The sequence below is a fragment of the Leguminivora glycinivorella genome, chromosome 2 (assembly GCF_023078275.1).
Source record: "Leguminivora glycinivorella isolate SPB_JAAS2020 chromosome 2, LegGlyc_1.1, whole genome shotgun sequence".
NCBI lineage: Eukaryota > Metazoa > Arthropoda > Insecta > Lepidoptera > Tortricidae > Leguminivora > Leguminivora glycinivorella.
This window is the reverse complement of record NC_062972.1, coordinates 33545942-33571695: the sequence shown is the minus strand read 5'-3', so window position 1 is coordinate 33571695 and position 25754 is coordinate 33545942. Positions and strand designations below refer to the sequence as shown.

Sequence of the window (25754 nt, the reverse complement as noted above, 5' to 3'; positions counted from 1 at the left end):
ATAGGTACGCGCAAAGAAGAAATTCGATGACTCATGTCGATTTAAAATACTCCCTTAGGGCCCGTTTAGACGGTACGAGAACTCGCATATAAGTTTTATACATTGCGGTATTTGATGGCTGTGCAACATTGTATGTAACCTCAACAGCCCGCAATGTAAGTATAATCGCATGCGAGTTCGCACGCTGTCTAAATCAGGCCTTAGTAGTGTCTTAATTTATCAGCGCTTTTTCAAATGTCTCTGTTTTGGCACTTGTATCGTACTATTTTGTATCGGTTTTTTTGTTTTACTAGGAAGTGAAGAAAGGATGGGATCGAAAAAAAAATCATAAAGGGTTCACAAAATGTATTAACTTTGTAACACAAATACTAAATTCGAAAACTTTTAAGTACAAATACTTATAAAATAAACTTTAACATAGCGTACAGCATGGCAACACGATTTAAACATATTATAAATAATGTATTTACAGTCCTATAATATATTATGTACAAGATTCACTATATGTAAATATATATGTTCTAAAATGTAACAATAAGGCACCTTTTTAGCACCAGTTCTACATGATATACGTAATAGAACTAATTATTATATTTCTTATATCATCAACAGTCTATACATTCCATTGCAAGGTTCAAGAGACCTCTATATTCATATTTTGATTTACTTTTCAATTTCATATAACTGACATTTCTTTGTGTGTACGAAACATTTTTAAGACGATACTGTAGGGATCAATTCTCCATACAAACGCTCTCGACTATTTCCTCCCTGGTTTTTGAAGATAGAGCAATGATTTTTTCAACACAGATTGTTATTATTTTTATCTGTGTCAGACCGTTTTGATTTTTTTGATATTCTGCTTTTTAAAGATTCTAGAGCCAATCAAAAATTTCCAAAAACGGCCTTTTTCATTATGGCGCAAAAAAAGGTGTTATACTCAAGATTGGTAACAACTAACCAAAAAAGCTAAACGGTCCGACATAGATTATTTCATTGTTATTCAGATTCTCAAATTTTGTTCCAATTGATTAAGTTTTGAAGGAGGAAAGAGTCGAGAGCGGAACCTCGATTTTAAAGATTTTTTTGAAATATCTTTTGACTGAGTTGTTCTTAATGGACAATTTTTTTTCGATAAATCTAGTTAATAACACTTGTATATTTAACTAAAATTCCCAAGTTGAAAGGGGGGCTTCTTTCCATTTTAGCATTTTCGCTACCGTATCCTCTTAATTTTTTCAGTACAGATGGTGCTTTTTTTAGGCACTAGTGCGAGAAGTGGTTTATTTCTTGTCAGGCTGAAACTTCAGAGCAAAGAGGATTGAGTATTATAGAGAGTTACTGTCAAAATAAAATGTGTAATCACAGTGCATAGACTGCCATCTCTCGACACAAGCTTAAAACTTTTGAACCTCAGTTTTGACAATTTGGCCCATATTGTTAGCTTGATATGTGTTAAAATGTCAAATATTAATATTAGCGCCATCTAGCCGAGCGTTCCTCAAAGGTGTAACGCCATCTAGGCCACCGTAGGTACCTTTTTCTCTAGGGCTTTGAGGTACGTTTTTTTCTTAGACTTTATCCGTCTATACGGAGTTATATAATTCTTTGCTTCAGAGGGACTCCTTTCGGTGGTGTTTTAATTTATCGCCACTCGTTTCGAACTTCCTTTTTTCGCACTTGTATCGTAATGTACTATTAGCTGCCAGTACGGAATTTCTTTAAAAAATGTACATACGGTCGTTATGTAAAAACTATAAATTAAAAAGCGGATAGTTTCCACGTCATTATAATTTTCATTTTTTGACACTGAACTCAAAATGAATATGTAACTTTTTAATGAGGAGGCACACTGACATTTTACCCGCCTGGCGGCGCCTGTGCAAGTGCCTAGGCACTGCCATTCGTATGTGAGAGAGAGAAAAAAAAACATCTTCTCGCTCTCACATATGAAATTCTTTATCTGTGCAATGGACTAAGAAGGTGGCGCCATCTGTCATAACCTTTGAGTGTGCCTCCTCATTATACCTACCCTACATAATTAATGTCACAAGACACGCATTATTGATCGTCGATCGAACATAGTGCATATCCACATTTGATTTCATTTTACAAATTATTATAAAACTGAAAATAAATGCATCTAATAAATATTGTTACCTACATGTTTACGTAATAAATGCTCTACATATAAGGCGCATTAGGGTAATTTTGAAAGTCGTCTAATTTCGAACGTCGTATAAAAACCACTATTATTCAAGATTCCCCTTTCGAAATTACCCGAGCATTTCTGTGATTCGAAATTACCCTAATGCACCTTTTCTTTCGCAGCATTCCATTTCTTTATATTTTAGCACCTTTATTGGAAGCTATCATTGATTATATCACATTATCAATGACCAATAGATGTCTTATTTCTGCCTTAAAAATTTGCTTTGCCAATAAAATTGACCATTCGAAATTTTGCACCATATTTTCTTTATAAAAGATAAGATTTTATATCAAAATTGTTTCGCAAATATTTAAAGAAACAGATACAACTATTTTTGTACTGAAATATCTTTTACGTATTTCAAAAAATAATAATGCCTTATTTATGTCACTTGTATTTTAACAACCTCTCTCTCTCTTATATTATAAAGACCTCCATTTTGTATCATATAAAATGTTACCCGTTATACCAAAAAGCTCTTCGACTAAAATTAAATTGTATGTACATTAAATTATATTAACAGTTGTGAAAAGAAATCAACAGATCTGAAAACTAGGGTAATAGCAACTAGCATGGTTATTCTAAGATTTACCAGAATTGTTCTCCAAACTTTCATTATAATAAACATTTTAATACGGTTTTTAATAACTTAGTTATTTTTGTATATGTTACATAATGAAATGCTAATTACAGAACGAGTGTAGCTTTTAGAAACGAACAAGCGAGTATCATGAGTAAGTAGTTTCTTAAATATAACACTCGTTTTGTAATGCATTTCATTATGTAACAGTTACAAAAATAACTAGGTTAATATTAAAAATATTTATTTGAAATAGTTTTCTGCATCATTAATACTATTTTTATTTGTGTCAGTAGCGAGATATGGAGATAACTTTGCAATAATACTGTTTAGTTTTTAAGCGCTACATTTGACTTTCATTGCATGAATTCAAGTGTATTTTCGGTTAATATAAATTATGTCATATATGCTAATTGCTACAACCATAAACACAACCACACACACAAACTAGATCCACTCAAAGTCTTGTGATGAGGAACTGAAGGCACAACTCGACAAATACTTTAGTAAGAATAATACTGCACTATTCGCTAAACAGACAGAAATACTTACAAACTTAGTAGCAGTAAATGTTATTTCGCATGATGATTGATGACCTGTCTGTATTAGCTCGGAAGACTGGGGCTATCTTAAGAATAATCTCATTTAATATACACTATCTGACAGATAGCTTACCCTAAAGTAGCCCAAAATTATTAATAATTCTACCTAATTATCTAATTAAGCTTAAAATCTACGTTTGTCGCGCAAAATAGTCTAAATATCATTGACACCATCAATATGATTACATCGTTATATTAAGTATTATCACAAAATTGTATTAAAATCGTATGCTGCTTCAAATACGGCTACAATATAAACCTTGTGACTGTTCAGAGCATATTCTGCGCAACAAACACTTAAAATATCATTCGTACTATCGATTTATACAGAGCGATTCGACATATTTCGGGTCCATTTCATCGATTTCACGCCCCTTCGTCTCCGGGACGAAGAGAATAACAAATAGAAGACATAGAACTGATAGACCAGCGTATAACCAGAAGAGACCATACAGGCCTATATGTTCCTGGAAATCTGCTGCTGTTTTAACATTCATAAAGCCACAGAAATGACTGAAACTTGTAGCCAAAGCACTCCCCGTACTCCTGTACTCCAAAGGAAACAGTTCTCCTACTAATAACGAAGATATAGGACTAATACCTAAAGAAAAAGCGATGGTAAGCGTTAACACACAGAGTAGAGGAATCCAGTCATACGATCCAGAGTCAACGTTGCTACTCGTCAAAATAACATCTTGGTAGTACGCGTAGGATCCAAATCCAGCTAAAGCCAGCGACATCATTGCTCCACTTATTAAAAGAAGTGGTAGTCTTCCCACATGGTCTATCAGCATCCCTGATAAGCAGGATGCTAAAAGCTGGACGACGCTGGTAGCTATAGCACCTCCGTGAGGACTAAGGACTCTCAAAGTCTTCCTGAACCAGTTCACAGCATAGAAGTTAAAAGCATGAGCGGCTGTGAATCTTTGGAAGAACATGAGACCGCATGTTATTAGGACCGGCCTTGTCAATCTCTTTGATAGAAGGGCCTTTAGCTTTCCTCCATCGTGGCATCTCTTACTGGCGAGGATATTCGTTCTAATAGTGACTAGCTCCTGTCTCACATCTGCATCAGGTCCTCTTAACCATTGTAAGGCACTTGAAGCTTCTTCCTCCTTTCCTCTTAATAATAAAGAGGAAGGGGTTTCAGGTATGAAGAGAAGAGCAAAGAAGAGAAGCACTGGTGCTGAAGCGACGACCAGGGCGAGCTGGTGCCACTCCAAGTAGGCTCCTAAGGAGTAGGAGATGAGGATGCCTATTTGGCTGAGGATCTTGAGCACGGAGCTTAAGCAGCCTCTGATGTCTGGGACGGCGATTTCGGTGACGTATACCTGCGGACAAAGATACCTGTGATTAGGAATATAATACCAAAGCAAGTGAAGAAACTAATAAATATATCTGGAAATGATTCCGTTCCAGTGTGAATCTCACTTTGAGTATCCCGCCCCACAAACATAGGTCCTATAATAAATCGTTTACAATCTACGCAGTTAAATTGTGGAACTCCTTGCCTTTATCTCTTCGACAGTGTCAGTCGGTCGCGTCGCTGAAGGCTAATCTAAAAAAGCTCTCTGATGAAAACTAAGGTATTGGATGTATGCGGTTTTGTAGTTGTCGTTTTTATTATGTATGTATATATTTATTTTATATATTATATATGTATATATTTATATTATTTGCTATTTGTATAGTTGTATATTATGTATTTATTCGTATATATTGCATGTTAGTGTAAGTTATAACTTATTATTACCTAGAATCCATTTTCTGCGCCGTTTGTACTGTATGCCTACCATCTCCAGTTCTCCCTCAATTGCTTAAAGGTTAACTGGAAGAGCTCTTTTTTCTGTGTGTTGTATTATTTTCTGGTACAATAAAGTGTTTTACTACTACGTACTACACATGATTACTCAAACTATATGTCTGAACTTGAAGAAATTACAATTTCAAAGATACGCAATAATGTGTTATTCCACATGTTTTGCAATAAAATGTCAACTTTAACCGTCAAATTTATGTTATGAGTTGACACTTATTGCAAAATGCATGTGGGATAACACATTATTGCGTATCAGTATCCAAATATTTTTCATGTTCCAAAAACAAGCATGTAGGCGATGAAATTAACTCAATATTTGCTTATAGATCATTTGATGTCACACCTTAGTACACTGCTATATATAAGTCGCATTTCCTTTCATGTTTTTTGAACCTATTGTGTGAAAAGACATATTGTATTTTCCTATAATATTCTAACAAAACATCTATAGACAAGAACGGAAAAATAAAAGAAAAATGTTAATATCAATGCTAAAATTCGTTCAGCTCATGAACAAAAACTTCAGGCCAGTCAAAGCGGGCGCTCACAAAAAGATTTTACATAAAAATAACTTGTCGAAACATTATTATAGACAATGAAAATTTGCGTTAAATGTGACTAAATTTTACGTGAAAATTCTTCAATAACTTGTTAAACATGAACCGAGTTATTTCTTAATGTAGGTAGATATAGAAGAATCCATAAATAAACAGTAGTGTCTAAACACCGTATCAAGTACAGATCGTGAAAATCATATAATTATTCAATTATGCGTAGTTGTCGTTAATTTTATGTGTGACCGATTTTTTGCCTTAGGAACCGCTTAGTTTCACACAGTATAAATACAGAGCAGTGGGATCTTATAAATCCAAGAACCTTATCATTATATACATATGACATGAAGAAACCTAAAGCTGGTTTAGGTGACGAAATATAAAAGTTTCAGGGTTACATTTGAACCACTTTAAGATTAATTTAATAAACTGTACCCATAAATTTCATAACGCAAAAACAGTCAATTTTATTGTTGGTTTACATTTAACTAGACCAAGACTTAAGATCTGTTGCAATTCAACTCTCATTCTACTTAAACAACACTTATTACTCTCGCATTGTTTCGGTATATAAACAATTTGTTACTAAATCAGTGCAATCCAGGGTACGAAGCCAAGTTCACAAAAGTTTACGTTACGATACTTAATATCGTTAAATGTAGCTATCTCTGCCTATAGCTCTTCTGTATTTGGTGCGACAGAGCGAGATAGATTGCATTTCGATCGGCGTCTAGCGTCAACGATTGTCATTTCAGCTGATGAATGTAAGTACCTATTGCTGTAAATGAAAATGAAATATTTTTTAAGTAGGCATATTACAATGCGCATATGAACGTCAAATAAAGCTACGCCGGCTCTAACCCTACGCCTCAGCCTCGAGAAGATTTCAATTGTAGTAGGACCAATATCATCATCATTCGTCATGTTAATAATCTGTTATTTTCTTCACCAGCCTGTCTACTCGTACTTTTATACTGTGTTAATCTTCCCAGCGGTAACGTTTTTCACCCTAACAGTTTCTAATTGCGATCAATTAAAACAATGGCGGGAACTTGTAACCGACGACATCGGTAATATATTGATTAATTGTGTGGCGCATCACTACTACGACGCGCACATCACTAGTCGGATCTGCGCGCGCATGCGCGCTCCTGCTCCGCTGGGCCGCCAGATGCCAGATGCAGCCTCCGTGAGCAACAGACCGCTAGTGATGTGCGCGTCGTAGTAGTGATGCGCCACAATTGTATTTAGAACGTGTGATAGATACTAATTAGAGAGTAAACCACACCGGTGCGTATAACGTGTTGAAGGTTTTCATAAGATACTTGAAATTTTATTGCAACCATAAAGGTAACCTAATTTTTTCTGTCATTCTAAGTCTCTATTACCGAAATGGAGCACTTGATATTAAATAACCTTACCACAACATTAAAATTTTGAAAAAACTCCCGACCGCGACATAGTAGACAGATTTTCATGAAACATGGGCTCAGAACACTCCCGACTAACTCAGCTTTTAGACAAAATAAATCTAAATCGATTCATCCGTTCGGGAGCTACGATGCCACAGACAGACACACACACAGACAGACAGACAAACAGACAGACAGACACGTTTTTTGCGAATTTAACTAAAAGTGATATACAGGTTGGTTCCTGATAATGAACCTAACGACGTGTCGAATTTAACGGGAAAAAAAAAAAACACGGTGTATTAAAAAAAGTTTTAAATCTTATTTACCTGTGTAATCATAGATATGCAAGACACCAACATGCCCCCACAGAAGGAAGTGATGGAGATCATGTCTACCCCAGTAGACAGGGCCGTGGCTAGCCACGTGAGCGTATAGGGAAGGGCGGCAGCGAGTAACACTGATCGTCGGCCTAGACGCATGGCTAGACCACCGATTACTCCGCCGAAGAGGGCACCTGGGGACAAAGAAGCATTTATATATTATAAGGCAAAAAGTACTGTCTTATTTTTAGAGTTAAATTTGTAGAAATACTTAATAACTATCGTAGTGTTCGAATAAATGGCACCGCAGTGCTTGGCTGCACACCTTAATTATCCGAAACATAAGGAAAGGTGGTCTGGGTAGACAATAATTATATATTTTTCAGTACAGATGGTCGTTTTTTTACGCACTAGTTCGAGAAGTGGTTCATTATATGCCAGGTCGAAACTTCGGAGGGTCATCTGTACTGAAAAACGTCGTACGATACACGTGCGAAAAGGAAATTCGTAACTCGTGTCGATTTATCGCCACTCGTTACGAACTTCCTTTTTTACGCACTTGTATCGTAATGTACTAATTTCAGTTTTGATACCTAATATTTGTTCAAAATATTTTACGTGATTTTTCTCGAAGATAGGGGTTTTACATTTTGTTCTTGATATCACAAACTCTTACGAAGAATTGGCGTCCACGTTTCGGTAATACGGTAAGTAATGCACTTGTGTACATAATTATTATGTAGTTATAGTTCTCTTCACCGAATTATGCTTCCAGGGTACGAAGCCAAATGTACGCTTACGATAATATAGTTATCTCTACTGCTCTTCCGTATTGGCGCGACAGAGACAGACTGTCGTCTAGCATCAACGATTGCCATTCGGCTAGGCAGGTTCTCAACATTATAGCAATTTAAGCAATTAGCCTAGCTCTTACGAAAACTACTACATTGTTGAAGACGCCAGGAAGCAGGATAAGCACTGCTACTAATTTTACCAAGCGCTAAAAGCTTTTTGAGAATTTATCTTAATTATGATCACATTCCTTTCCCCTTAAAAGCATTTATTTCTGTAGCACTAAATCTCGATAATAAATACACTACTAACTATCAAATTGATACTATAATAAACACTTTTATCTTATCTCTTGGCAATCTTGTTCGCGTGTAAGTGAATTTGTCAGTCGATTGTTTCGGCACGTTCGGCAGACAACATTAAGTACTGTCATTGTCAACATAGTAATAACTTTCTGCGTAATTCTTCATAATATCTAATAAAAAAAGAACCCAACACACACCTAAAACTAAAATAACTCTCCCTGGATCGTACCTGGCTCAAAAGTCCCCATTATTCCCGCCACATTTCCCCACTGAACTGCGATGGAGACCTGTTGGACCAGATACGACCCAGAACGAGGATCGCAGCCCCTGCGTTATTTGTGAAATTGTAACCTATTGCTGTCAAATATTTTGTTATACTAATAATTATCTTTTTTGCATTGCGAATACGACACGTAAAATATGTGTGCACAGTGAAAAAAAGAAAAGATACGGTCATACTTATTTAGAAACATATGGAGCATCTGTCATAGTAAACATCATTCTACCTACACATAGGCAAACGCGACACAGCACTTAAAACAAACCTTAGAATCCTTTGAATCCTGAGAAGAGAGTTCTACCTAGTAGTTTTTAAGGTCAACTCATGAAGAAACTTGACAGTGACGTACATAAGTTACCATCCGATGCCTCCTTCAGAGAGACGTGATTTGTGCAAATCATTTAGGGCCAGTTGCGCCAACCACATTCGACAGACACGTCATCGTTACGCAGCAGACGTCTATGGAACTTCCTATACAATAAAATTTAACGAACGCTTTAACGGTGACAGATGGTTTGATGCAACCGGCCCTTAGACAGTGAGATCAAATGCTAACTATATACGTACGGTCAACCAATTGGAGTCCTAGACCGTGCTAGAACTCTGTCTTATTGATATCATGCTTTATGTCATAAAATTCAGTTTGAAATATACTTTGAAAAGGTTCTACAGTGGCCTAGGATTCCAATTGGTTGACTGTACTTCAGTATATCGTCCGGATTCGCAGTCTATCCGCGATAATCGGAACATCGCAGACACAAATAAACGCCATCGCCGCTCTAAATATACTCCGAGCGCATTTTTCGGCCGATGCGCCTCAACTGTTTGACGATTGATTTGTGCTCCGGATTGAATAATTGGTATAGACTGAATACCACTCACTTGTATGGTAGGCTGGATATTGTCTACTTGTTACCATACTTGGGTCCAATACTAGGTTTAAGCATAACTAGGAATAAAAAACCTGTTAACAGAATTACAGTGTTGCACTTGACAGTTGACGTCGGAAAATTAAAAATGTCATAGTATTTGTTACCTTTCTGGTCGGTATCAAATGGTTTTTCAGTGTTTTGTACCTATTTCTATTAATTTTGGATTATGCTACCATCTCAATTTTCAGCATTCACATGAACAGGTAAACACGCGCGTCTAAAATATCGATTTTACTGCAACTTTAGATTCTTACGTCTTTCACATACCTTAAGTTCTTACAACAAATACACGTTCAATCGAAAACGGTAGTGCATCTCTCCATATATCACGTCAGACATCAGTTACACATCGTAATTGTTTTTACATTCTCTCGTCTTCTGTCGGACATGCAAGTATTTGGGTTGCCACCGAAATACACTGCATTTTGTCTGATTTCGGCGGTAGTGTCTAAACAGTGGTCAATTAATTCCTTGCTTTTATTAACTTTTAAATTATCTTTGACCTGTTGTGTTTTCTTCTTTGCTAGGAGAAAGTTCCAGTGGTGTAAACTTCATTCTAAAATATTACCTACATTTCGTTTTAGATTGACTTTATTTAGATAAGTTTGTGTTTCCAAAACTTTACTGAATTACTGATACGTTCCAGTTACTTCACGTTTTTTTTAACAGTAAAATAGATTAGGAACCTATTTCAAATTTTAATTTTAAAATTAAATGGCTTCAGTCCATTGGGACTATTTTGCCAGTGTCAAGGTTTACAGGAGCACGTGGACTACCGGCAGTTAATGACAAAAAAGTGACTAAACGCGTTTCAAGATTAATTCTTCATCAGCTTCTCACTACAACATTAGTTTACTGCATAATAAGCTACCGATATTACACTTTAAACAACATTAATGAGCAAAAGAAAAATAAATTATTCATGACACGAGACCGCCAAGATGGCGCTCGAACCGGAAGACTACACTATAGTTTACTGAAATGTTCCTGTTATTTGACAGCTGTCAAATAACTATCGTGTCCTTGCCGCTTCGAGCGCCTCGTTCGATTCCGGACTGTTGACAGCTGTCATTCGCAAGTCGTGCTAAGCTTATACGCTCGGCGTCTTGCAGGTTAAAAATAAACGTTGTTTATTCGATTTCGGCAAAAAATATACGCTTATGAATGTGGAAAGAGAACTCAACACCTTTATAGACTGACCGGCGATTGACCCTAGTGTAAAATGAAGACAGAGTCTAAGATGGAGCTCACCTGCTGCGGTTCTTTTTTCAAACGGTAAACTTATAAGTTAATTATTGTCTTCAAATGTATGCAAAAATACAAAAACCAAGATGTTACGAGTATTCAATTGTTTTTGCGTACTAACAAAGTGAAAAGTTTTAGATTTCAAATGCGATGTTTTTGGAAATTTCTTTCTGTTAAGCATTATTGAAATGAAATGGGTTGTCATTTATTTTATTTGTGCACAAAATATTTGACCGTCAGAGTGCGTTGTTTGCTTTCAAAATATGTAGACTGATTAAGCAAATATTCACACATTGCGTCGAGGCAAACTGTAAAATTACATAAAGTGGGATTCGCATAAACACGTTAAATTGAAATAGAGTAAAGATGTTCATGGGAGTGTAATTCGTAATATTCTATTTACGGTTATTGCTTCATACGAACAAAAATCAATATTTTAAAAGACCATGTACAAAATTATAATATACATAAAAATACAACTAGGAATATAGTTCTGTTACGATGTAATTTTAGTTTCAGTTCAGTTTAACATTTTGGCGTTCTCTTTTTTGAAGGAATTGAACCAAGCAAGTGTCGCAAATTATGTTTATTTCTTTAGAAATATACATGATTTATAGTCAAGTCAACTCGCTAAGAGCTACCCAGGCAGGCAATTATGGTCGCGCGATAAGTGATAAAATAGCAGGCCGTCCCTATCGCACTATTTGTAAGTGCGATAGGGACGGCCTGATATTTTATCGTCTATCGCGCGACCATGCTTCCCGTGCTGGGTGGCTAGCCGAATGGCACAATCGCTCACGAAACGAAGCGCTAGTAGCGTGAGCGATTGTGCCATTCGGCTAGCCACCCAGGTGTGTAAACAAAACGTATATTTCGAGCGGGTTGGTGGTTTATGTTTCCAGAATTAAAAAGGCTCAATGTTATTGGTTACTCGCCCTAGCATTTTTTAAGAAATATCCTCAACTGTCAAATGCAAAATTATCTCGCAAGTGATTTATTTCTAGGACTTAACTATACTTGCATGATTTATCAACCCGCTAAGATACCCTGCCGGCGTATTATGCTTCTAAGTTTATCTCCTATCCACGTGGATAAGACATCTGTCACTCTCACACTGACATACTTGCCAAAGCGTGACGGATACTTTACCCTCATAGTTAGATAAATGATTAAATTGGAACCATGATACGCCGGCTGGTACTTGTATAAACAAAACGAGTATATTTCGAGCGGGTTACACGTTTATTTGTCTCTTACAAAAATAAAATATTATCCCTGTACTTTTTAGGGTTCCGTACCTCAAAGAGGAAAAACGGAACCCTTATAGGATCACTCGCGTGTCTGTCTGTCCCTCTGTCACAGCCAATTTCTCCGAAACTACTGGACCGATTTACTTGAAATTTGGCACACGTATGTAAACCTGTGGCCCGAAGACTGACGTGTAATATAATTAAATGAAATTAAATGAAATTTAATGATAGGGGGCACTTTTGAGGGGTAAAATTGAAAATTAAAAATCAAAGTTATTAGAACTATATTGTGTTACATATCAAATGAAAGAGCATTTTATAAGCATCTCAAATATATTTTTTTTATAGTTTTTATTTTGGTAATTTAAAAGTTATTTAAGAAAATAAGCAAAAAATTACCATTCCCCCCTTATCTCCGAAACTACTTAGCGTAAAATTTTCAAAAAAATACACGAGATAGCCCTCTACCTGTAGATTACAGGAAAACCTATTAGAAATCTACAGTCAAGCGTAAGTCGGACTTAAGAGAAAAAAGCTCAAATTGAGATTTTCACTCACTGCCGCTGCAAGTACTTACTAAATGTTTTGAAATTTTGTGAGCGCCATGGACAGGTAGAAAGAAATTCACTTCTGTTTAGAAATTGTTAAAAATTTTAATAATTTGCCAAAATGACTTAAGTTCCTACTAAAAAGGAGGCGCTTAAGACTGTTTAGAACTGCACTGACCATAATATTGCCCACATAGGTCCAAAAAATGGTGTATATATACGAAAACAAAAAAATTGTGCCACCGACAACCAAAATCTGAAGTCTATTTGCTCTATCTCTTATAGTTTCCAAAATATACGCAAAATCTTGAATACGAAATTTAGTATACGTTGCCATCACATGTCGTCAGGCGCTCATGACCTTTTTGTATGGAAATGTCGAAATCCGACTCGCACTTGACCAATTTTCATAGAAAGTTGTGTTTTATTATAGTTTTGAAGGAGGTTTCTTGTTTTTAACCACCAACGCAAAAACGACGGAGTGTTATAATTACAATAATAATAGGTTTGACGCTTGACATGTCTGTCTGGCATCATAGCTCTCGAACGAATCAATCGATTTTGATTTAGTTTTTAATGTTTAAGGTGAATTCGTCGAGAGTTTTTTTTGTACCACGTAGATGGCAAACAGGCATACGGTCCGCCTGATGGAAAGCGGTCACTGTAACCTATGGACGCCTGCCACTCAAGGAGTGGCACATGTGCGTTGCCGACTCGACTCATTAGAAACTTTTACAAACCTATACTTAGAAGGGGCCTGGGTGCCGACGACTCAAAGGACAATCTATTGTCCTAATTACTTCCATAGGTCTTCCCGTCGTCAGCATACCGCACCCTCGTTGAGCTCTGGCTGCCTTACTCACCGGCAGGAACACAACAATGAGTAAAGTCTAGTGCTACTTGAGTGCGGTCTTTTGTAAAGCGGAGGTACTTCCCCAGTTAGACTCTGCTCTACCTTAGAGTATATTCAATTTAGTATTAGAGTTATCAGTCAAGAAATTCAAATGCAGCGCCATCTATTATTAGTTTCGACAACTTTTCATGTGACTTTCCATGCCTAAAGGTTCGCACAAGTCTCAAGTCGCGTAAATTACTTAGTAAATTTTGCCGAGAGACGGCGCTAAATACAATAATACTCATTAGAGTACCTATACTTCTAGTTAAAGACATATATAACTCCCTATAGACAGATAAAGTCTAAGAAACAAACGTACTTACCTCAGTACCACACAGAATTAAGAAGGGCTCAGCTAGATGGCGCTAATATTAATATTTGAAATTTTAAAACATATCAAGCTAAGAATATGGGCCAAATTGTCAAAACTGAGGTTCAAAAGTCTTAAGCCTACGTCGAGAGATGGCAGTCTATGCACTGTGATTACACATTTTACTCTATAATACTCAATCTTCTTTGCTTCTTAGCACACCTCGGACACTGGCGATCAAAATATATTGAAAGAGGCGCATTCCTAGCACACAGTCTTAGATCATGAGGTGAACGTACTATGCTTGTATGAGTGAAATATGACAGGTCGACTGTTCGTGTTATTGACAGGCGGTAACTGTGAGGTAACCGAGAGGGGCTTGGCGACACTTTCAGCGGGGAGCGGGGGTGGCCATACTGTACGATAGTACTCTTTATTATACTGTGCTTCTAGACAAGTCTTATATGAGTACCAATTGTGGTAGGGGATAGTGAAAAAATAAGATCAGATCCCTCAGAGGCAACGCAAGAATCGTCAGTATCTAACATACTTTTTTCACTTCTCCTCAACGACCTACCGGTTGCGATACAGGCTGCCAACATTTTAATGTACGCCGATGATGTTGCTGCCATAGTTACTGCACCAACGTATGAAAGTCTTCAGCGAGCCTTGAATGAAACGACAACTCAGCTGTCTCAATGGTTCGCATGGAATGGCTTAGCTTTAAATCTTAAAAAGACTCACTTTGTGCATTTTAATCTTGCGGACCGCATGACCACGCCGTTGATAGTTCATATTAATGGGAAAATACTTGAACAGGCATCCACGACTACTTTCCTAGGTTTAAAGATTGATCAGGGCTTAAAATGGGATCAGCAAGTAGATAAACTGTGTGGTAGTCTGGGCAGTGCGTGCTTTGCCTTAGGTCGAGTTGCAAAGTCTGTGGCTCCAGATGTAGCCCGGACATGCTATTTCGCCACTGTCCATTCATTAATACAGTACGGTGTGGAGCTCTGGGGACGTTGTGCTGAATGGGAGAGGGTCTTTTGCTTTCAGAAACGAGCTGTCAGGATCGTTGCTCAGGTACCTGTAGACATTCCGGCCAAAGAACTCTTTAAAAAATAAGAATCCTTACACTGCCTGCAATAGTTATCATGCAGGTAGCCATTTATGTAAGAGAGAACTTGGCAGCATACAAAACCAGGGGCGGCTCACTCCACGATTCTATCACCGCGCTACAAGTACATGTCAGCGGCCGCGAGTTCGCGGCCCATTCATTGGCGACGACCTTCGCGCGGCGCAATAATAGTTATTTGTATAATAGAAATTTATAGAATCCTGAACTTGCGAGTTTTTTAACACACGAGAAGTAAAATACATTTGCACCCGAGTGTAACACAAAACTTTTCCCCTCACTGTAGCTTGTAGCGAGGAAACTACAACGCAAAAAATGCGTTTATCACTGCTTCCAGTAGTTCCACAGGTGGTAATTAAATGATCTTTATTACTAGATTCACCTACTTTTATCAATTTTAAAGCAGTTCATTTGAATTTATTCAAGGTCAAATTACTTTACCCACTAGTGGGTGAAATGCGTTTTTACCCGCTGGTATTAAAGGACAAAACACCTGTTTCCGAGCTAGTGAGGGGAAAAATTCAATGTTGGCTGCTCGCGTGCGGTCCGTTTGTTAATGTAGGTAAGAATTTAGAATGGCGGCATTTTGTGAACATCAAAGGAGTGAGCCTTCTGTACTTGTACTATTATGTATTCTGTGACAAAACTAACATGTGTTCCAAGTACAACATTCGAAATGCCGGAAAATTAGTAGGTATCGACCGTAAATTGGCGAAATCCAACAAATTAACACATGTGATGGACCCTGCCGTCTATAATAAATTGCCGCAATATGTGGTTGAAGCGCCTAGTGTGTCGAACTTTAAGTATCGCTTAAAAAATTGACTGGTCGAGCACCCGTTCTACACTTATGACAATTTTTTTATTACCTAATTAGAAAAATATTTATGTGCATTTTTTATGTGAATGTTGCCTAACTTTTTGTAATTTCAATCTTTTGTCTATTTATTCTCTAAGTATTATTGTTGCATGAATATTATTTTTTTAAATCAAATCTTGACGTGTAAAATGGCGTTACAAATAAATGAATATGAGTACTTATGAGTAGTATGATTATTTTAACCATTGAAAGTTTGTACGGAACCCTCGGTGGGCGAGCGAGTCCGACTCGCACTTGGCCTAAGAATGTTTTTTCGAGCGGGTAAAGTATTCGGTTACTCGCTCGAGTATTTTTTTTTTTAAATAACACTAACTGTCAAATTCTAAATTCTTTCGCAAGTTCTAGCACTTGACTATACTTGCATGATTTATTCTAAGCTACCCTGGTATGTAAACAAAACGAGTATATTTCGAGCGGGTTGGTGGTTTATTTGTGTCTGGATCTGATGATAGTCAGAGTCCGAGACGCGATTTATGATGGAGAGATGTTTTGCTGAGTGCAGGGGATATGGAAATGTTTATTGGGTGTTATATTTTGATTAAGTTATGAATACCGTTATAATCAAGCCGTTTCTTGATGCTAAGTGAAAATATTTTATAGAAAATTCCAATGGCAATTTCGTAAATATATGAAATACGGGACGTTGTTTTTCGTAGCAACTGAAATCTTGTTTTGGTACTTGGTCTACTATCAATTGACATTATTTGTCATATTGGCTACAGCTTCTTACAAAACGACGGTTTCGATTTTATTTGGCATGCTGTAAACAGACTTTTCACGATTTTAATTCGTATTTCTTAACATATTTGGATTATCAATATAAATTGCGTAACAATTAACCTTTTATAAACTGAAATAGATATTATACACGAAAGAAAAAACGTTAAGGCCACTAGTGGCCGTGCCGGGAATCGAATCCGGGTCTTCAGCGTACACGGCTAATAATTTGCCTTTTTATTTTTTATTTACTGTATTGATTATAGGTGTATTATATCTCGAATATGTATAATATATAATTTGATTATCAAATGCGGCAGTTGATCGCCGGGAGCGAGTAATACATCAAACAGTCCACTTACGCTATTACTGCAATTTATGGCGATATTATACAGAATATTAAGTTTTATCTACATACATATACACTTATATGTCGATGTTAGTGACGAATGCGTCTCATATAAAGGAGGGATATCTACATAAGTTCGATGGGAAATCCAGAGTCATACTTAATATACCTACACTATTACATGAAAAGTATAATCAAGGATTATTTATACAGGATTTATATACTTCATAGTAAAAATAGTACCTCGATTTTTTAGCGCCACCTATTAAATACTATATAACTACACTGATGATTCCTACAATTTTTTTTTTCAGAATGTGTATTGACGTGATATCATGATTTTAAAATAAAGAAATATGTCATTTGTTCTTATAAAAAATAAAAACACGCAAAAATATTTACGGAAAATATGATTTTGGCGACTTCCAGGCTGCAAACAGCGCCATCTAGTTTTAAGCCTAAAAGGTCCATAAATTTCAGGGGTACGCTTTTTTGTATGGGCATTGTCAGTCCAGTATTAAATCGTTCTTGGTTATAATGAATAAGGATCCATACTAATTCACTGGCCTGATTTTGTTACATTAGGTACAGTCGACTACAAAGAGATGTATCCATTTTTTCACCTTATTGCACTGTAATAAGGTGAAAAAGTGGATACATCTCTTTGTAGTCGACTGTACCTACGTTTTATCCCTTTTGACCCATACACAAGTCGATATGTCAGAATAAAACAAATGATGACTAGCTTAGAAAAACTACAAAATACACTTTTTCGCACGACACATACAAATAATGGGACAGACAGCTATCTGTCTGTCCCATTATTTGTATGTGTCGTGCGTGTCTATACATAGGTACAAACAGACAGATGGACAGAGCAGAGTCGCACCATAATGCACTGGGCCCACCGCGAGCTAGTAAGCTATGAGCTATCGGCTATAAAAACGAACAAAAGATAAGCACTCCCGTGCAAATAAAAGAGACACGGCGATTTTAATAGCTCACCGCTGGGCGAGTATATAACTATAAACATCGCCGTGTCTCTTTTATTTGCACGGGAGTGATTATCTTTTGTTCATGTTTATAGCCGATAGCTCGTAGCTTACTAGCTCGCAATGGGACCAGTGCCTATGGGTTTTTTGTACATACACTTTAGTACAGAACCCTAAGACAATATACCTACAAGATTTTACCAATTATAAATAAGTCAAAATTAAAGTAGTAATATACCTCTATTAGTGATATAGCAAATCAAAAGTAAGATACAATTAAGACGATTATATGCTCAGTAGGAAATATAAATTGAAATAATCATAATTCAGTCTCAGTACCTATCTATATCTCATATTTACTGGTTTCACTTATTTCCGTTACGTAAAACATTCACTTCCGTTATAGAATATCCATTTCCGTTGCAAAATACGATTCTGACAACAACATGAATTGATCACCAAACACGGAAACCATGCCTGTACATAAACGTTCAGTTTATATAACAACCATTTCTATAATATATTTTTACTATATCTTTTGCCCGCGGATTCGCTCAAGTTAAATTCGGAAATTGTGGAATTCTCCATACATTCTGCCGCCCCCATTTGGGGAAGTGGTTATTGTTATTCAGATTCACAAATTTCGTTACGATTGATTAAGTTTTGAAGGAGGAAACAGTCGAGACCGGAACCTCGATTTTAAAGATTTTTTTCGCCATATCTTTTAACTGAGTTGTCCTTAATGGACAAGTTTTTTTCGGTAAATCCTGTTAATAACACTAGTATATTTAACTAAAATTCCCAAATTTAAACGGACTCCTTTCCATTTCAGCATTTTCGCTCCTGTTCCGTCTTAAATATCAATATTAATTATTAATATTTGAACCCAAATTAAACCTCAACTTGGCACTCTCAAGGCACTTAAACAATAATTCCTCAAACAGAATTACCACTGAGTGTGGCACTCAACAATACAAGGTGCTTACTCCACAATCGGCATTATGTATGCACCAGTAACTCTGTATATTCGAGTATATGTGATTTTTCAACAGAGAATGGTCCCTATCCGTTAGCTGGTTGGGTGAACGACATCCGGAAAATTGCCGGTCACAACTGGATGTGACTAGCCCAGGATCGGGACAAGTGGCGTACTGATGATGATGATGCTTCATAATAAGGACCTTTTTGTCAGAATTTGTCAAAAACAAAAAGTAGACAGAGGGTATTAAGCAGCACGGGTAGCGTGGTTGCGCGATAGACGATAAAATATCAGGTCGTCCCTATCGCACTATTGGTAAGTGCGATAGGGACGGAGATGTTTTATCATTTATCGCGCGACCATAATGGCCTGCCAGAATCTAAACAACCTTATGCCATTCTGTAAATTCTCGTGAACATATCATATCATCGACAGATATATCTACTTTACTCGATCTTCAATCAGTACTGTGGTACCGCTTTTCCCCTTCAACTTTATGAAAATTATATGATTTTTTGGTGAGCAACAGGCTATCAGTCATATTATATTGTCGTAATGGAAAGTGGTGCCATGACAACGTCACATACCCGTCATCTACGGGTCTCTATAATCTATGGAATTTCTTTTAGAATTTCAAAGTGAGAAGTTCTTATCTCGCTGCACAACAACTAAACTTGTTCGCATGTCGCTTTTTAAAATTACCTACATATGTGTCGATTTTATATTAAATATTGAATTGTTATTTAAGGAATAACTTAATTAAGCACTGTGCGTTGAACTAGAATTAAGTTAAGTAGTAAGATATTCTCATGTAAGTGAATTTGTAATTCTTATGGGAATAAATGATCTTTTCCCCTCACTAGCTCGGAAACACGTGTTTTGTCCTTTAATACTAGTGGGTAAAAACGCACTTTATCCACTAGTGGGTAAAGTAGTTTGACCTTGAACAAGGTCAAATTAACTGCTATAAAACTGATAAAAGTAGGTGCATCTAGTAATAAAGATGATTTACTACCTGTGGAATTACTGGAAGCAGTGATAATTTACGCCTTTTTTGCGTTGTAGTTTCCTCGCTACAGTGAGGGGAAAAGTTTTGTGTTACACTCGGGTGCAAATGTATTTTACTTCTCGTGTGTTAAAAAACTCGCAAGTTCAGGATTCTATTCTCGAACCACTCGCTTTGCTCGTGGTTCAACTATAGAATCCTTTCACTTGCTCGTTTTTCAATTCCACACTTGGCGTTAAAATACAACTTTGCCCCCTTGTATAACAAATAACTATTAACCGTAAGTGAGAAGTTCTTATTGCATAAGTTCCCTTTGTGAAGGAAAGTCACATGTTATGCATGTGTTGTAGGACTTTGTCTCATTAAGCTGTCTTTGTCTCGAAATCTATTGTGTGTGCTCAACTAAATATGTGTATTTTAGTCTCAAAATGAATGGAATTTAAAGGCATTGAACTGCCGCCGCCACCTGCTTGTGTCCAACTCTGTAAAAAATTCGTGTAACAACTAGTATGATGATGATTATGATTAACATCAGATTGTTTATAAGCTAGTATTTATTTATTTTATTAATAACACTTAAAATTCCTTACAATAAATATCATAAACTAGGCAATCAAAAAGAAAATCTAGGTCTAAAGGGCCGTGAGGCACATCTCGGACACTAGCGATCAAAATATATGAAAGAGGCGCGTTCCTAGCACACATTCTAAGCTCGTGTAGGTGAACGCGTACCGTGCTTGTATGAGTGAGATATGACAGGTCGACTGTTCGCGTTTTTGACAGGCGGTAACTGTGAGGTAACCGAGAGGGGGTGGGCGGCGCTTTCAGCGGGGAGCGGAAGTGGCCATACTGTACGATAGTACTCTTTATTATACTGTGCCTGAGGCATAGTGCCCAAGATGCTGGCAGCATTTCCTCGCTGAATTGCAATACTTATACGTTGAGCGAGGAAGCTGCCAGCTCTTTTGTCCCCCGTATTATCAGTGTTGTTTATTAGATAGGTACTCAATTTTTAAACCCCGACGCAAAAACGACGGGGTGTTATAAGTCTGATGTGACTTAGTGTGTGTGTGTCTCTGTCTGTGGCATCGTAGCTCCCGAACGGATGAACCGATTTAGATTTAGGTTTTTTTTTTTGCTTGAAAGCTGACTTAGTCGGGAGTGTTCTTAGCCATGTTTCATGAAAATCGATCCACTATGTCGGGGGTTTTTTCAAAATTTTAATTTTGTGGTCAGGTTATCATTAGACTTATAATTTTTTATTTTTTTTGTTTTATTTCGACCAACTGGGATCATACAATTTAGGTACACACATAAAATATCACAAAATATCACAAATAACACAAATATTGACTGGGATATAGACCGTGATTACTTTTTTGTTAGTTTATCAAGGTAATCACGGTCTATATCCCGGTTAATATAAGTCTAGATGGCTTCTGTTCATGATGATTCTTAAATAATAAAAAATTAAACATTGTCTTTAAATTGTCAGGGTGTCTGTTTGGTAAGTCTTTCACCTATTTTAAGCCGCATAAACGAAATACGCGTGATATGTAAGTTATGTAAATTAACACCACCATGACAATTGCGTCTATTTGTATGTTATTGTTATGTCAAAAGAATTTTCCAGTTTTCACACGTAGACAATTAGATTAGGCGATAAAAAAAATGTTTACCAAAAGTATACGCAATTCCTTAGGAGACTTTAAATAACCTAACCACAAAATTAAAATTTTGAATAAACTCCCGTGTGGCCTAAGAACACTCCCGACTAACTCAGCTTTCAAACAAAAAAAACTGAATCTAAATCGGTTCATCCGTTCGGGAGCTACGATGCCACAGAGAGACAGACACACACAGACAGACAAACAAACAGACAGACAGACACACACACAGACAGACACGTCAAACTTATAACACCCCGTCGTTTTTGCGTCGGGGGTTAAAAACAAACACAACCAAATTCAGCACCTCTTTTAGGGTTTGGAATTTTTTTTTAACAAACTTATCTTTACAGTATAAGTAAAACATACAATATCAATATCATAACAATGTAATTAAGTAATAGATCATACAATGGGCAGTAAATTGGCGTGACGGAGCATGCACGTTGTCCAAATACATCTGTTTGGTCTATATTAGATCAAATAGTACATTTAGTCACGTACACATTGAACTAACCAAGGGAGACTCAACTCTGTTTTCTTGCAGTAAGTTATAAAGTTATAAAGAGTGATATTGGAGAGCCTAGAGCGAACGAAGCTTTCTTCCTTGTCACTCTAGTTAAGCCTGGATTGGAGTACAAGTGATAAACTAACAATAATTTGTATAGCACACTCAATGAAGCCTATCTCGCGGGAAATAATTCGTGTATAGGCGAATTTTGGCATAGTTGTAGGGAATGGTGTTCTAATCCACATACTCAAAGTACTGATGGGTAGGGGAGGAGCTAACGGGTGGAGGGGGGTGTAAAGGTCCCTTTTTTTAGTTTTTCGCGAATAACTCTTAAACTGTGGCACATAGCAAAAAATGTTCTGAAACACAAGTAATCTTCATAAAATTCTCTACAAAAAAGTCTTATACACTTTTTATCTGGGACCAATCGTTCATGAGATATGTAAGGGAAAAGATGGACAATAATGGAATAAACTCATTTGTTTATGAACAATACGTTTATTCTTATAGAGACGCGGTAGCGTGTCAAGCCAGGATCAAGTAACAAAAGTAGCAAGCAGCACCGTGTGTAATATTACACGAACCGTTTGGAGCCACATTTGACCCCCTTCTAACTCAAAAACTATTTCACATAAACGTGTTATAATGCAACGTAAAAAGAAATCAACGCGCGTAGCAAAAGTATGAGCTATAAGCGCTCCTCAATAAGCCCGGTACTAGCAGCCCGCCTTAGTGCGTTTTCACATTATCCGATCCGATATCGGATGTCGGAAGGATTTCAAAGGCAAAAATCCAAGACGGCGCCTTAAATGTACGGCGGAATCGGATAATATAAAAACGCATTTACCCCGCGCGCAGCCCTTTATAAGCCACCGCGCGGCCGGCGCTCGCTCATCCCAGTCGTCCTCAAAACGTTGACGTAAGACCGCCCCACAAAGATGGGGCGCGACCAGATACAGCCCTCACAGCGCCCAGCGCGGATGGGGCTACTCACACCCCAGCAGGGGTGTTGAAAGACATTACAGCAGCGCTCGCTCAGTTTGTCTCGCGCAGCGATCCGATCACATTGTAGCTGACTTGACGAGCAAAGCATCACGAACCAACGACCCAGTGGCACCTGACTCCATTCTCAAAACTATATTTTGCCGATGCAAGACTGGGTGTGGGGTGCGATGCGGCTGCCGAAAAGCAGGAATTGCCTGATCCAGTGTCTGTGGTGTATGCTCGGGAGCATGCACTAACGGAGCTCCCATCGAAGTAGAGACGGAAGATAGTTAGGAATTTTATTTATGAATTTATCCCATCAAAGCAATACTGGGCGGTCGTGATGCTTTGCTCGTCAAGTCAGCTACAATGTGATCGGATCGCTGCGCGAGACAAACTGAGCGAGCGCTGCTGTAATGTCGTTCAACACCCCTGCTGGGGTGTGAGTAGCTCCTTCCGCGCTGGGCGCTGTGAGGGCTGTATCTGGTCGCGCCCCATCCTTGTGGGGCGGTCTTAGTCCGTTTTCACATTATCCGATCCGATATCGGATGTCGGAAGGATTTCCATAGAAAAAAATTCAATATGGCGCCTGTAATATATGAAATATCGGTCTGACATCCGATATCGGATCGGATAATGTGAAAACGCACTTACGTCGACGTTTTGAGGACGACTGGTATGAGCGAGCGCCGGCCGCGCGGTGGCTTATAAAGCGCTGCGCGCGCGCGCGGGATAAGTGCGTTTTCACATTATCCGATCCGATATCGGAAGTAGGACCGATATCCCGTAGGTATTTTTAAGGCGCCTTCTTGGATTTTTGCCTTTGAAATCCTTCCGACATCCGATATCGGATCGGATAATGTGAAAACGCACTAAGGCGGGCTGCTAGTACCGGGCTTATTGAGGAGCGCTTATAGCTCATACTTTTACTACGCGCGTTGGTTTCTTTTTACGTTGCATTATAACATGTTTATGTGAAGTAGTTTATGAGTTAGAAGGGGGTCAAATGTGGCTCCAAACGGTTCGTGTAATATTACATACGGTGCTGCTTGCTACTTTTGTTACTTGATCCTGGCTTGACACGCTACCGCGTCTCTATAAGAATAAACGTACTGTTCATAAACAAATGAGTTTATTCCATTATTGTCCATCTTTTCCCTTACATATCTCATGAACGATTGGTCCCAGATAAAAAGTGTATAAGACTTTTTTGTAGAGAATTTTATGAAGATTACTTGTGTTTCAGAACATTTTTTGCTATGTGCCACAGTTTAAGAGTTATTCGCGAAAAACTAAAAAAAGGGACCTTTACACCCTCCTCCACCCGTTAGCTCCTCCCCTATCCATCAGTACTTTGAGTATGTGGATTAGAACACCATTCCTTACTACTATGCCAAAATTCGCCTATACACGAATTATTTCCGCCGACGGACAGTTAAATGTCTTCGTTAGGCGTAACAAACACCTCCGTTTTGCAAATCTAGACACGCGGTAGTAGCATATCAAGCAAGTGAAGGCAGTGGCCGTGTTACATGAACTATTTGGCCATCCACTTTTGACCCCTTATATACTCGAACCCATATTAAAAAATAATTGTACAACCACATCTAGAAAATACATTTTTGGAGACATAGTCAGTAAATAAGTTTGTTAGTATGTGTTTGAAATGTCAGTTATTTGTGACCGTGAACAACTAAATTCACGTCGCCATTTTGAAATTAAATGTAAACAAAATCGAGGCCGATTCGTTGTAAACAAATTATATTTTTAATTCAATATTTTTGGGTACCGAAAACTGCCTACGTGGTTACCCACACGTATTGCAACTATTTGCCTACGTGTGTCATCCAAACTTTATTAGCCATAACCATTTACCATATCAGCTGACGCGGGCATGCCAACATGACAGTTTGTCAAACGGCAGATAAAGTTAGCTGATGACAGTTTTATGGGATAATGCATTTTGTCTAATGCTTTGGGGAATTTTCTTGATTGAGTTGTAAAATGTTAATGGTTTTAATGGGTGAGTAAGACATTTTTGGTTAGAAAGTGTTAACTAATACTTTTTTTATAGTTTTTTAATAAACTATTATGATTATGGCTTAGAAAGTCATGACATGAAAGTGATGTCATGACTTAAATGAAAATAAAGTCAACACAGTGTATTTCAGAAACGTTATGGCAAGTTACTCTAATTTTTTTAGGGGAACGTAAACGAATTTTCTATCCTTAAATATTTTCGTAACATGTTATACTTATCCAGGAGATATTTTGATTCACCAAACAGAGTATAAAATATCAACTATAAAGCAATGAGATTCGGAAAGCATGCTAAATTGAAAATAAAAATGGGTGACACCTTCTTTTACTGGCTACTGACATCTGGCATGACATTGTTCATTTAAGTATATTGATTTAATTACTTATACGTACTCATACACTCACGAAAACGCAGTAAAAACGCACAACAAATGC

General features: G+C 37.4%; 1 protein-coding gene across 3 annotated transcripts in view; it reads right to left on the bottom strand.

Annotated features, from left to right (window-relative positions):
• Positions 1–1482: 1482 nt before the first annotated feature.
• The window catches only part of LOC125241099 (facilitated trehalose transporter Tret1-like), a 133080-nt gene continuing 108808 nt past the window's right edge, over positions 1483–25754 (bottom strand). For all 3 annotated transcript variants that reach the window (XM_048149425.1, XM_048149418.1, XM_048149433.1), the window contains 2 exons: positions 7509–7696; positions 1483–4725 (listed from right to left, as the gene is read on the bottom strand). In XM_048149425.1, coding sequence (XP_048005382.1) covers positions 3709–4725; positions 7509–7696 — 1205 coding nt within the window. In that variant the 3' untranslated portion in view covers positions 1483–3708. The remainder of the gene's footprint in view (positions 4726–7508; positions 7697–25754) is intronic.